Source organism: Danio rerio, chromosome 16 (genome assembly GCF_049306965.1).
Source record: "Danio rerio strain Tuebingen ecotype United States chromosome 16, GRCz12tu, whole genome shotgun sequence".
NCBI classification, from domain to species: domain Eukaryota; kingdom Metazoa; phylum Chordata; class Actinopteri; order Cypriniformes; family Danionidae; genus Danio; species Danio rerio.
The window spans coordinates 44,714,504-44,730,118 of NC_133191.1; the positions used below are offsets into that span (position 1 = coordinate 44,714,504).

Consider the following 15,615-nt stretch of genomic DNA (forward strand, 5'->3'; position numbering starts at 1 on the left):
GATACAAAAAATGTCAATTAGACAAACATTTAAAGAGAGCTCACACAAAAATAAATAATTTGTGATCTTGTTATATATATATAAACAGAAGCACATGCAAATTACTCAAATGTAAAAAAAAAATTATATATTAAAAGAACTAAATATAGGGTAATACAAAATGTTTATTAGTATATTCATATAAACTTAATATCATCAGTGTGGTGATAGTTAACAAAAACTAAAGCTAACAATTAACAATTGTAAACCAAATGTATTAAAAGCAATAAACTTGAAATAAAAATTATTACTAAAAATTATTATTTATGATATTTGTAATTAGTCTAATATATATATATATATATATATATATATATATATATATATATATATATATATATATATATATATATATATATATATATATATATATATATTTATTTATTTATTTATTTATTTATTTATTTATTTATATATAACACACAGTTGAAGTCAGAATTATTAGCCCCCCTTTGAATTTCTTTTCTTTTAAATATTTTTCAAATGATGTATAACAGAGTAAATAAATGGTCACAGTATTTCCTATTTCCTAATATTTTCTCTTCTGGAGAAAGTCTTTTTTTTATTTCAGCTAGAAGTTTTAAACTTTCAAAAGCCATTTTAAGGTCAAAATCATTAGCCCCTGTAAGCTATATTTTGTCCTGATACAGAACAGTCTACAGAACAAACTATTGTTATAGAATAACTTGCCTAATTATCCTAACCTACCTAATTAACCTAGTTATACTAGTATCTTGAAAAAATTCTAGTAAAATATTATGTACTGTCATCGTGGTAAAGATAAAATAAAACAGTTATTAGAAATGAGTTATTATGTTGACGCCAATAGCCTAGTGAGTAAGTGCGCTGACATATAGCACCATGGGGCTCACGGCGACCCGAGTTCGATTACTGGCTTGAGATCCTTCCCCTCTTTCTGCTCCCAATGCTTTCCTGTCTGTCCTTCAGTATCCTATTCCAATAGAAGGTGAAAACGCCTAGAAAAAATAAATAAATTAGTTAAAACTATTATGTTTAGAAATGTGTGTTTTTTTTTTTTAAATATCTCCGTTAAATATAAATTGTAGAAAAATAAACAGTGGGGGCTAAAAATTCAGGGGGCTAATAATTCTGACCTCAACTATATATATAAGTATAACCTTTATAAGTTTCCTCGGTTAATCAAAAAAATATTTATTGAAAAACACAGGAAAAAAAAAAAAAAAACGTGTGGAAGTTAGTGGCTACAGATTTCCAACATTCTACAAAATATCTTCTTTTTTGTTTTTGGTTGAACTGTCCATTTAAGCTAAAAAGAAATTATAAAAATATTTATTTTACATGATGTCATAAAATAAAAAAGCTATTTAGAATTATTTCAAACTAATAAAAAGGAATTTAAAAATGTCAAAAACACATTACTAAATAACATTTCAGGTTATAGGCTAAATGATTGACAAATAAGCAGATCGGTCGATATTAAACAGATTGATTTATCTCACTTGTGTGCTTTCTGACTTCAACTCGTTTTTAACTCAGTGTATGTCAGCTATGCCTCCAGATGTCCCTGTTCTCTCTCACTCCGTCTCATTAAGAGGCAGTAAAAAAGTTAAGGGTTGGCATCATAAAATCCCCACCATAATGAGTGGTAAAGTGCAAACAAACAAACGCGAGAGAGGTCAAGGGCGGCCGAGAGCAACACCCTTAGTGGCCGGACAAAAATCTGCAGACTTTCACACACTGGGTTACCGTTCCCCGTCCTCCCTGACACGTCCAGACCAGAGAGTGATTACTGTGGGACAATGGAGGCAGCCTAGGACAGACAGACAACCTGTCAGGAGGTTGGGAGGAACCTTAATCAAAGTGAAAGCCTCTAACGGCATCACGCTGATTAATATAAACCTCCAGAGTCTTCATAGGGGACCGACCCGCTCGCTCGGAACGACCCGGGTTTGCTCACGGGTTGCTCGGCAACAGTGAGAAGGAATGAAGCGTCGGAGCTGCTGCGATTAAAGCTGTGGACTCCGCCGGACCGACCAGCTGCTGTCCTGTCCCGCCACAGTCTGCAAATCCCGCTCGAGTCTGCGTATGTTATAAGGCTTTGCTCTGTCTGTTGTTTCAGATTAGATCGATTTCAAAGAGCTTTCACACTTTTATTAGGTACATGTGTTTCATGCAGCAGTGGTCAGGCTTAAAGAAGCAGCTCAGCACACACTCTGAGATCTTTGTTTATTTAGATTTTAGGCAGCTCTGGTCGGTTGCAAAGACCATGTTTGGGGCAAAATACAGAATTGAAGATTTGACTTTTTTACTTCATTACACTGCAGTTATTTTTCTGAATTGCTTTATAGCTCTCAGAATGGAGGGGTTCAGAGTCCACATGAAATAAAAATTTACAAAGTTTATTTTGCAAGCAAATTGTTAGTCTCTCTGGGTTTCCCATATATATATATATATATATATATATATATATATATATATATATATATATATATATATATATATATATATATATATATATATATATATATATATTATAATCCTATTAGCTAAAATAATAAAAGAAAACTCCATGATAGTGTTAACAAGACTTTCAGAAAAAAAAAAGTTTGCAACTGATAACAGCAGCCAGACGAAAGAACAACATCAAATGTACTGTGCTGCCATACACTGCATTTCAAACGCTGTAATTTGATCTATTTACGCTGTGATATATAGTGCTTTCACCAAACATAGACTTTAATTGGGCGAGCAGCCCAGGTATATTTAGTGACACATTTTTTTATATATATATATTTTTATTATTAACATCCTTTTAAACTTTTTGTATCCGTTCATTATACACTGTCAGAAAAAAGGGTACGGTTGGGGTACATTTGTGAACACTTGGGGTACAAATGGTGAAGTTGTACCCTCAATGGTTCAAAGTAGCACCCTAAGATACTTATATGTACCATTTAAGGGTAAAAAAGGTACAAATATGTTCCCAACTGGCAAAGGGTCCATGTTTGGGCCATTTAAGGCCCAAAGAAAGGTACAATCACTTGTGTGAAAAAGGAGCAAGTCAACGTGTATGAAATGGTCCTTAATTTATGTCATGAGTTGTTGGTTATTTGAAAGAAATGCACACAAAAAAAACTGTACATTATAAATTAAATTATTTAATTATATAAAACATGGCCTTATAAATATTATAAATTAGTATTTTTGATTTAAGAAAATGTTAACATAAATCCCCCTAAATGTAAAGTGAAATGGCTAATTATACACAGACCTTTCTTTGATTATCAGATTTAATAAACTACTAGAATGGACATACAACTATAAAGTAGATGAATACAATAGGAATTAAAGGTAACCAGCTTGGTAAACAAAGACAGAGTGCAACCTTGTAGCATTAATAAATAAATTAATAAAACAATTTTAAAACGTAACAGAATAATACTGCCAAAATAATACGGCTGAGAACAAATAATAGATTTAAAAGACCAAAAACTGGCCGTTAGATATACACAAAATGTATTAAATATCGTGTTTTAACTACAAGAGGGAGATTGAATCCAGCGGCAGATGCGAGATTGACTGGCCGAAGTAAAAGGTGCTGTCGGCGGGGGAGAGAATCATAAAGCTCCCGCTGACAGAGTCCGCTTTCACTGAAGCACATTGTCAAAGAAGCGCTGTCTTTTTAAATAAACTGCCGATTCGAGTTTAAAACAACTACATTCTCGCCTGAAATACTCTTAAAACTACATTTTGTGAAACATTAGATGATATTTTTTTAAACTTGCGGGTCTGCACAGCGGGGTATTGTCCATTGACTTTCACTTAGCATTAGCAGCCAGCAAATTTGAATTCGTGTTGTCCAATAGGATTTTTGCCCGCGCCGTGCATTCATAATGCCAGCTGATTACGTGCGACGGTTAATCTCCAGCTGTTGCACTGTTGTTCTGACGCTCTTCTCGGCGTCGATGGAGGATGGACCTGAAGGACGCAAAGAAGCTGGAATACGCTCGTGAAGACGAAGCACAGACATTTGCAGGTAAGTTTAATGTTAAATAACGTATTGTAAATATCCGTTGGGTCATATTCAATTCATATTTGACGTTACTTTGCCTTGTGTATGTAGTTAAGATTAATGTTACCTTCGAGTTACCTGTCGCGTGAGGGGACCCTTTTGTAATTTAAGGTTGACCAGAAATTAAAATATGATTTTTTACATAACCTGGCCATGAGACAAAGCTCGAGACACTGGCAAAACAGCGGTGAAACGTCCAAAGAAACAGTTCAAACACATTTAAGTAAGTTTTGTTTGGATAATGTGGTTAAGTCTTTATTGCATACGTTATTTATAAACTCAAAATTTCCTTAGTGTTGGGAAGCTAACATTCATGCTAACGTTCATGTTTATTTCGGAAAGGAGTGAAGTGAATGCCTTCATGTCTGAAACAAAATAACTTTAACGTTAGTTTATGCATATCTCGACCCACGTTCATTTATAGCAGTTGTATTTTGCAACGTTACATATTTAATTAACGTTATAAATGCATGTCCAAGAGAGTCATAATCATCTGTCGTGTCAGATCGAGGTGCGGGTCATTTATCAAACCTTTAAGTTGCTAATTTAAAGCTTTTTTTTTTTTTTTTTTGCTGTTAACCTCAAGTTCACACCGATCATAATTCTTTTTCTTTCAGAAAATGAAGTGGACGAGGAAGCAGTAGAGTGTAATAACGTAAGTATTTTGTATTTCATCTGTTTGTTAATAATAATAATATATATATATATATATATATATATATATATATATATATATATATATATATATATATATATATATATATATATATATATATATTATGTATGTGTGTGTGTGTATACTTTTTTCCCAGGAATTCATTGTGCAGTCTTAAATTTAATCTCCCTTTAAAACTGTTTGGTGAAGTGTTAAAGTTATATTTGAATTTTTATGATTGTCATTATTTTGCACTTATATTTGATCCAATAGGTGATTGCTGCAATTGGTGAGGATGCATCATCTTTTGAGAGTAATGCGAATGTCCTGCGTATCCAGTGAAATAAGGTGTGTGACCCTTTATTAAAAACACCCTTGTCAGTGAGATCACACATTTTAAATCAGTTCTCAGTTTAAATGAAAAGTTTAATGTCAGTAATAGCCAAAGTGTAGGATCAAATGACTATTATAAATGTTATGACTATTGTAAAAATATTTTAATTTTCAAGCTTTGTGGTGAACATATGTGCATTCAAGCTTACAACTATTTGTACAATGATAACTAAAGGGAAATGGCAACAAAGAATATTAGATAATGTTTTTAGTTAAAGTGAATCACTAATTTCCTTTTTATTTATTATAGTCATGGTGAACCTGACTGAATGCATTCATCTACCATCTTCAACCAAGTCAGAGCTTCAAGGACAGCTTGTGCTAAAGGTGCCTGAGCTTGATTAAGAAAAAAAGCATCTCCACTGGCCTAAGTCTACAAAAAAGCAAGAGAATAGAAGTTTGCAGATGATCTAACAGGTATTAACATAAAACTTACGTAATAATAATTTTGCTAGATCAAACCCTTTTTTCTTGGATGGTATCATTAAGTGCCTTTTCAAGCTGCATTTAGCAAGTTCAAACATATGGGCTTTATATACAAACCCTTTATATACAGAACATTCCTTAATGTTTTTCTTTAAAAAATGTAATTCATAAAAATACATCAATATCTTTTGTTCAGCATTTGCTAAACATTCCAATAATTTTTTCTTTATTTTAAAAACAGGTCCTTTATATTATTAAATTATTTAAGAGTACTTCATTATTTGTCTTTATTTTATTTTAGGGTGTCACAGTGGCGCAGTGGGTAGCATGATCCCCTCACATCAAGAAGGTTGCTGGTTTGAGACTCGGCTGGGTCAGTTGGCATTTCTGTGTGGAGTTTGCATGTTGTCCCCATGTTGGCGTGGGTTTCCTCCGGGTGCTCCGGTTTCCTCGACAAGTCCAAAGACATGCAGTACAGATGAATTGGGTAAGCTAATTTGGCCATAGTGTGTGAATAAGTGTGTATGGGTGTTTTCCAGTGATGGGTTGCAGCTAGAAGGGCATCCGCTGTGTAAAACGCATGCTGGATATGTTGGCGGTTCATTCCGCTGTGGCGATCCCAGATTAATAAAGGGACTAAGCCGAAAATAAAATAAATGGATGGATGATTTTATTTTGCAATAGATTCAGACTTTCGTGCAGCTCTAATTCTGCTCCCCCATATCTTTAAAGAGAAAGATGATTGCTTACAGTAATTACACTGGAAGAGGTTTGGGTACTGTTGGTTAAACACTTTGTAATACTCTGATAGATGTTATGCAGTTCTGACAGATTTTACATTGTTTATTGATGTCCTTTACTTTTTCTTTTCACAGTGGGATGATGATGATGCTCCATACCCAACTTTACAGATGGCTGAAAGTCCATTTTAAAGGCATTATTACATCCTTCGCTGTTTACTGTGTTTTCAACTTGGCTTATCCACGCTACATAAAGAATGCAAAGGATGAACATCAGCAACTCCCCAAGATGGAACAACAAGTTAAATTTGAACATCAGCAACGGTGTGAAGATGGAGATCCAAAATTACAAGAAAAATCAGTGCAGCTGTCCGAGAGAACTTGTATTGCTGGGTCTGCATCAAACAGCAATGCTTGGATCTTTGCATTTACTTTGGTGCATGCGTTTTGAGTCTGCATCAGTAATTTAAGACTAGCAGCTATAGACATTTCAATAACATTGCCCAAATCAACTGAGAAGCACAAGATGAAACAATGCTAAGAATTTTCTCCGCCCAACATCCTTGATGAGATTGACACATTCAGGTGTTCAAATTGAACTGTTATCGTGTGCATGTGAGACCGCTAATGGAGAAGAAATGACAATTTCTTAATGAAATAATGATTTTTTCCTTTCTTAATGATTCATATTTCCATGCAAATACAGTAAGAGTTTGACTTTGAATGGGGTGTTATAAACCAAGACAGACGGACTTTCAGGCTCTTGAAACATACTCTGCTGATAAACTGTTTAAGAATGTTTAGAAATTTCAAATCAAATGTGTAAAACTTTGATCAAAAGTGTTTTTGAGATCTAAAATGATTAAGGGTATACTTTAAGTGACATGTTTCAATGTACTGTATGGAAAAAGATTGCTTTGAGATTTTTGATGCTTTTAGAAAATGTAGAATGCAGTGCACTAGCAAAAATGTACTTTATTAGGTCTACTGTTGTTTTAGAAAAATTACTTTGTTACATTGGTAAAAATGCTCAGTGAAATGGGATGCACTGATGTAAAAAAAATAATATTACGTTTTTTTGCTGTTTCATAAAATGTTTTAAAATGTTTAAGCAGCTATTTTTTAAGTTTATGCATCGGGTATGACTTTGTGATAGTGTGAACTTTCATCGTCTAAAAAGGTGACAATGTAATTGTTTTGAATCTTTCAATGTGTGTTTGTGATAAAATGTTACATTTTAATGTCTTTTAAAATGATGTAATGTTTAAACATTCATCCTGTAAAAATGTTGATATTTAATATGTTTAATAAATGTGATAAATGAAATTTATTGTGTATGGAGTACAAATCTGAAATAAAAGGGTACAAAATTCATCCCTATGGAGGAGAAATTGTACCTTTTTTAAAGGGACATTATTGTACCATAGCCCAAGTAAGGTACAAATTAGTCAGCAGAGGTACATATTTGACCCATGAAAGTACATACTGCTAGGGTACAAATATGTACCCATGTGAAAGGGTACAACAGGTGTACCCTTGAGGGTACTGCCCCAGTGACAAGCCATTGTACCCCAAAAGGTACAAATTTTGCACATTTTTTCTGACAGTGTAACCAAACATCCGTGATCGATTAAGTAGTGGAAAATCTTTTCTCGTTTACCAGTTTCGTTCTGTGCCCACAAGACCTGTCAACAATTGTGCAGTTTCATGTGCTCTTCAGACCCACAGAGACTTTGCATTTGCTTTCTAAAGCTCGTATGCATTTTTGCATTACTTTTTTATTAAAGACTATTTTCCGTCTGGTTTCACAGCTGACAGCACACACACAGCTGTGAGACCGAGAGAAAAAGTAAATAACAGATTCATTAATCTAAACGACTCAGAAAAACTGAGTACTGGGAAACACCCATACACTCTCACATTCACATACGCACTTGTACACTACAGCCAGTTTGTTTATCCAATTCACCTATAGTACATGTCTTTGGACTGTGGGGGAAACCGGAGCACCTAGAGGAAACCCTCACGAACACAGGAAGAACATACAAACTCCACACAGAAATGCCAACTAGCTAAGCCAGGACTTGAACTAGCGACCTTCTTGCTGTAAGGCGACAGTGCTAACCACTGAGCCATCATGCTGCTGTAATGCATTTATGATTTTCTGAAATATTATGAAAACAGCTATCTATCATAAATTGAACGTTATAAAAATGTGCTCGTTTTATTTTTATTAGTTTCATTCCTGTTCTATGATTTCAATTTTGAGTTTTAATTGAAACATCATTTTCATTTCTGGATAACAAACATTGCTGCTGTTAGGAACTTCCACCAGAAGACCTTCATTTCATCCTATAGGATTGTGAGAAGCAGGTGAAAGTGAGACCGCACGTCAATCACCTCTTCCCAGTGTTTATGTTTTGCTTATGCAGCTGACAGTCCCAAACCCTTGATTATCTGTCCTCAGCACATGCCATGATCTTCATCCTCTCCTGTCTACCCAAAACCAAACCTGATCCTTCCTGCTTTAGTGCTAACAACCTCGTGCACTGCTGTTTTAATCCCCTCGACTCCAAATAAGAGTATTTCATGACGCAACTGTGGTCAGCTCTGCACAAAAGCTCATCACACCACTCCCTGCACCGGGATCTGTAGGTTTAACGCTGAAGAATGTGATGGGATCAGGATGGATGAGAGCCAATGGAGCCACTCTGTAATGCCTCTTAGAACAACAAGGACCTGTAATAGACGTATACTGTGTCAGGATTAAACAAATGTAGCGTAGTTAGCATCCGTTTACGCTGACTGCTTCCATGTGTGATATTGCAGGCCTCACACATTTTCACTTACCTTTGCTCCTTGTCGGCGTGGTGCACCTGCCCGGCTTCATTTCAGGCTGCTGACGGCTTCTCTCATCGGCTATCGCATAGAGTGACCAAATGACCTCACCTCCTCTTCCCCGCTCCCCGTTAGAGCTTGTCGCTGGGACTAATTTATCAGAGGAGTAGGGGGCACAAAGAGGTGCTTTATTCTGTCCCCCCTTCCCATATGAAGATCTACTCCCTTGGAATTTCCACCCCCCACATCGACAACCACAGACTAAACCATCTTTTATCCTTTTTTTTTTTTTAATCAAAGACTACTCATTAATGAATAATCAATAACAAAACAACGTCCGTTAAATCCTTCTAATCTGAAAAGCCTCCCTCTCCTGCGGCATGAACAACTGCACTTTACTAGAAGAAGTCCTTCAAAAGTTATGGCATTTTTCCCCTCTGCACCCACTGTGATTGATGGAGAAGCCACAACAGGGGAAACATCGGTCCACCTCATATTCTTATAAACATCAACACGCTGGTTAAGAAAAGCAGGCCTCCCCGTCGCAGTGCCAGACGTGTAAATAAGCTTCCCTGCATGTGGGAGAAAAGAGAACCACTGCGCTGTGCAGCACTCTCACATACAGCAGTAATCACCGCCATTGTTTACGCTCATTTCAAAAATGCTAGGATTTGTCTTTATGTGGCCATTGCTGCATATCAACTGAAATGCATCTCAGACGTGCTAAAAGAAAAGCCCCCACAGTTTGTTTGCTTCTTTGCAGAGTTGTGGCTCTTGTAGCACTGACCCCCTCTAGAGGATCACAGAGGAACTTCCGCAATTATGGCAACCACATGTAGAGTCTCAGCTTTTTGTATTATTATAGGGGCAATGTCAAAGTTAAGATATATTGCTATTAATTTCTTCAAGATCTTGGATATATTTTGTGCTAAATGTATATTTATCTGGTTTTGTTTTTTGTTATAGTGATGTAATAGAACAGAATAACTTTTTTCAAATTCTAATGAAAGTTTTGTAATATAAATACTTGTTTTCTACATGTAAATAAATCCTTTATGTTAAATGTTCTTCATGAAACCCCTGAATAATCTATCTATCTATCTATCTATCTATCTATCTATCTATCTATCTATCTATCTATCTATCTATCTATCTATCTATCTATCTATCTATCTATCTATCTATCTATCTACACTGTAACATCTACAGTAACTTACTGGTTGCAGGTCACCAGTAACTTACTGTAAATCAATTACAGCAAAAATACTGTATTTACAGCACCATTTATCTTGCTCTATTTGTGTTTACATAATTGTATGTATATTTTACTGTAAAACATACAGTAATGTAACTTTAAAACACAATAACATGCTGCATAAATGTCCTACCATAAAATACAGTTCATATTACAGTCAAATACTGTGTAATTTCCAATAATCATTAACAATCTATCTATCTATCTATCTATCTATCTATCTATCTATCTATCTATCTATCTATCTATCTATCTATCTATCTATCTATTCTGTTAACAACTTCCTGTAGCATCTACAGTAACTTACTGTAAATCAATTACAGCAAACAAATACTCTATTTACATTTATAGCACCATTTATCTTCCTCTATTTGTATTTACAGAATTGTATGTATATATTCACAGTAAAATATACAGTAATGCAACTTTAAAACACAATAACATGCTGCATAAATGTCCTACAGTAAAATATCATTCATATTACAGTTAAATACTGTGTAATTTACAAAAATCATTAACAGTCTATCTATCTATCTATCTATCTATCTATCTATCTATCTATCTATCTATCTATCTATCTATCTATCTATCTATACTGTTAAAAATTTCCTGTAGCATCTACAGTATCTTACTGTAAATCAGTTACAGCAAAAATTATCTTGCTCTATTTGTATTTACATAATTTGTATGTATATATTTACTGTCAATTATACAGTAATGTACTTTAAAACACAATAACATGCTGCTTAAATGTCCTATAGTAAAATACAGTTCATATAAATACTGTGTAATTTACGAAAATCATTAACAGTCTGTCTATCTGTCTATCTATCTATCTATCTATCTATCTATCTTTCTATCTATCTATCTATCTATCTATCTATCTATCTATCTATCTATCTGTCTGTCTGTCTGTCTGTCTATCTATCTATTATCAATATGATCTATCTGCCTGTCTGTTTTTTCAAGGTTCTTTAGTTTTGAATAAAAAAGCGTGATATGCTGAAAAAGCGCGTGTTGGTAGCCCGTGGGGTGTCTGACGTGGGGGGCTCGCCCTCTAAATAAACTTTGGAGTTCAGAGAGGGGAAAGAGACGGCAGAGAGCTGAAGTCATCAGTTACCAGACGAGCACACGAGCTGAGAGCAGGCGAGAGATAGTGAATTGCTCAACCGTGAAACTGTGAGCTATCGAGACTGAATAGAGAAAAGCGACGCTATTTACAAATCAGGTTTCACTGAAAAGTTCTTCGAGATGCTGTGATGAGGATGACGCGAGGACCTCCTACACGTCAAGCTCAATAAATAAAGTAACCTTCACACCTGGACGTGTCGTGCTGGATCACAGAGGGGAATACATACAGTCATTCGGGAAGACAATCCAACTTTTTTCTCACCATGCCAATTTAATTTGCTCGCCTCCTCCCCATCTTTACGTTTTGCGCTGGATGGAGAACTAGCACTTTTTCACTGTTTCCATGGAATGAGTGGCTCTCTCTTTGGATATCTCACAGTGGCACATATGTGGATTGCCTCCAATATGTTACTGCCGAATCGGCCCAGGTGCATATGGGCCATTGAAAATTCTCTTTCTTTTGCGCGTGAGCACAACTGGGGCTTCTGCCCGGTTTAGGAATAACATATTGAGTATTGCACACATCACAGTGCGATAAGCGACATTGAAATTGACAAGACAAGCATCATTCCCCTGATTACTATGCAATTGCAACTGATCTCCATTGTTTTGATCTTGCATTTTATGGAATACACAAACTGTCAGCATCACGGCTCCAGGCACCGGGGAAACAAACGTAAGTTCTGCACGCTGCTGATCTGATGCTTTGCGCACACCTGCACTGTAGCGTACACTGGATGTTTGCGTGCATCACTTTTTGGTGGACATGATTTTTGAAACATACTGTGTTGTAATTTTTTCGGTTTAAGAGACTTGAAAAATGTAACACGATTTAAGTAAACATCTATGCATGATGGATGAATGAGGATACGTTTAACGGGTTAGAAATTTAATATTTTAATAATTGTATTTTATGTACATGTTATTGCACATGTGTCTAATATTTAAATACTAAAAGTAAGCAAAAATCACCGGGAACGCCATCAGCTCTTGCATATTGGCAAAAAAAAAAAAAAAAACAGCTGACAATTCAGATATGTGTTTGAATTATTGTTAATTTGAATAGTTGTTATTTAAGTTATTAAGACAGCTATTGACGTTTGCTCATAAACATCCTGGGTTACCAATTGCATAATACTTTTAAACCATAAAGCAGTCGCTTTATTTATGTGCTCTGAGGCTTTTACGTATCTTACTGTAGGCTTTAAGCAATTTAATAAATATACGTATAAATAACAGCAACATATAGCTAATAAACAATATGAATGAATTTGTGAAATCATGATTGTAGACCTTAATGTAAATCCAATATTTTATGTAGCCTAGCTAATTTAGTTCCGTTCATTGTTCCTGTTGTATCTTATTTTCTTTAAAAGTAGCCTAAAAGCAGCTGAGTGGTGCAAACTTTGTAAATACTTCAATAATTCTGTCTGATTTTCGTTTATTGCTTTGGCTTGTCAGATATGATATCGGGTTGATTTTACTAAGTTTGTTTGTTATAATTGTTGATTTTTATGATGGTTTTGGTTGTGATTGGACTGTCTTTGCACGAAAGACCTGGCAACCCTGAAAGAGAGCGCTGTCGCTTCACAGGATTTCTCAGTGAAACTGCGCCTGTCAGAAAATGTGGTTTTGTTGTTCATTGTTGAGATTTATTGGCTTATTTTGAGAAATACATAAAGTACGCGACACTACAGTGAGCAGGGGAGTAAATATGACAGCAATTGTGCACCAAAGATGAACTTTTGATGGAAAACGTTGCTTTGAGGTAAAGACGCGCGATTTACAGATGTTTTCTTTTTAGTAAACACGTGTAATTTGATTCATACACGTAACTTACGTTTACGAGGAACAGACTGCTAGTTTAATCATGCAATTTAGTTACATCATCTACCTTTTTGACTTTGTTGTCGTTTCAACTTCCATTTACAAGCATATAGTTGCTTTGTTTTGCTGTGTCGTGCTGCCTTTTTTGTAATTAGTGCGAACTTTGAAGTAATAATGTATATTCCATTATTATATTTTCTTTGTGCACAACTTATACAGCGTGAGTGTCCAGTTGATTTTCTTGTTTGGATCGCTCTCTAGCGGCCACTGCTTTGCGCAGAAACCCTTTCAACCAAGTAGCGCGGTTGGTGGCTCTTTCTGCTCGCCAACACATTTCTGTACTAAAGGCAAACTTGCTTTTATTGTTTTAGTTTGCAACATTAATTGATTCTATAGAAGCAAAAACTGAAGTTTATTTAACTTTTCTAGCTCAACATTATCTCACACCAGCCAAGGGCTATTTCGCCACCTGTAGTTGAGTGCGTAAAGTACCTGTCAAGAAGTTTTATAGTTCAAGATAACAAGATAACACATTCCCAGTTTGGTTCGAAATGACATTTTAATCAGAAGCATTGCACAAGATTGTAACCAAATATTCAGGGTTGTGAGGAACCTTGTGTAATTTGGGGATCATGTCTCCCCCTTCACTCTCTGTGTTGGTCATAACACTGGATGAAGTGTTTATATGAATATTTTCGGTTAACATGGGAGAGAGAAACAACATTTCGGTAACTGAGCTCTGAAATAAGTAATGCAGGAAAGCTCTTGCTCCTGAGTGTGATTTTGATTTCAATAAGCAATTGCAAGTATGACTTAAAAGGCCTAATTAGAACGACTGCGTAAACATTTGGTCCAAGTTAGTTGGTGACAAAGCCAATTAGATGCAAATGCATAGCTTTGGGTATCAGGGAGCCACAAAAATGCCATCATGGCTATGTGGCTCTCCGTGTGTTATTTCATCGCTGGTAGAACAAAATGATATGGAATTCAAAATGCAAAACGCTTATCCATATTTTTTAAGTTTTAAACGGAAATGATGCCAGAACTTTGGACTGTGGTCAGAACATTGTCTTCAGCATGCTAAATGTGTTTTCTTATGTGGTATATGGGGGAACTATTATGTTTAATCAAACTCTCACAGCTAATTAGATCAATATACATGCTGTCTTTTCGAATTAAAATTTAGAGAGGGAATGAACTTAGTTCATCCTTAAAGGACAGAATCATTTCAACATATTCCATGTTTTAAAATATTCAGAATAGATGTGAACAGAGTAAAAATGCTTTACTTACTTAGATTTTTTGTATTGTTTCTAGTCCAAATATCAAAAAAGTCCTAAACCAAGAAGCATTTTCTAGACGAAGAAAAATGATTGTCTTGTTTTAAGAAATAAAAAGCCCCTAAGTGAGTTTTTCCTTTAAAAAGCAAAATAATCTGCCATTGGGGTCTTCTTGTTTTTTATTTTGAATAGTCATCAAGACTATTTTGCTTACCCAATTATTTAGCTTGTTTTAAGGAAAAACTCACTTAATTTTGGCATTTTATTTATTAAAACAAGACAATATTTTTTACTTGTAGAAAATGCTTCTTCAAGTAATTTTTAGATATTTGGACTAGCACAAGTCAAAATAACTGTAGAAAGAAAAGCATTTTTTGCAGTGATGAGATACAGGGCACATAACATCTATGTTGATCCTGCAACATCATTTTGTTTAAAAATCTAATCCGTACCTATTCCCTACCCTTAAACCCAACAAAACTTTAAATTATTTCCAAAAATCAAAGGGAGTTATTAGTTGGATAACAATTATGTAGAAGTGCATAAACCCTAACTGTAAGCCTAAACTTAATATAAATGGTAAACATATCCCTTAATTCTGATTGGCTGATTAGAATGTTGTTCCAGGTTAAACATAGACGTTAATCCAGGAACATGTCCTACTTGGTAAAATCAGGTTGGAGAGATACAGGTGTACAGGAATAATGAATACATGTAGTCAAATTAATGGTACACTGTAAAACCCAATAAGTTAAGGCAACTCAAACCGTTTGAGGAAACCAATTGCAACAATCCATTTGAGTTAAAAAAAAAGAACTACGGTATATGAGTACTGTAAACTTACTCCATTTAAGTTGAAGTAATGAGGTATTTAATTAACTCATTACCTTCAACACTTACTTCAAAACTCTTTTCAAATGACTAGAAGTAACATTCAGTAAATTTTGAGTTAACTACACTCATTTCATTTATTAAAG

At 34.9% G+C, this 15,615-nt stretch overlaps 1 protein-coding gene across 4 annotated transcripts in view; it reads left to right on the top strand.

Annotated features, from left to right (window-relative positions):
- Positions 1 to 1,607: 1,607 nt before the first annotated feature.
- The window catches only part of rspo3 (R-spondin 3), a 45,941-nt gene continuing 31,933 nt past the window's right edge, over positions 1,608 to 15,615 (top strand). The window contains exon 1 of one of the 4 annotated variants that reach the window (XM_073924401.1): positions 1,608 to 2,104. Coding sequence is in view for 1 of the 4 variants with exons in the window: in NM_001017358.1 (NP_001017358.1) it covers positions 12,114 to 12,207 (94 nt within the window). In the remaining 3 variants the exon portion in view is untranslated. 4 annotated transcript variants of the gene reach the window in all.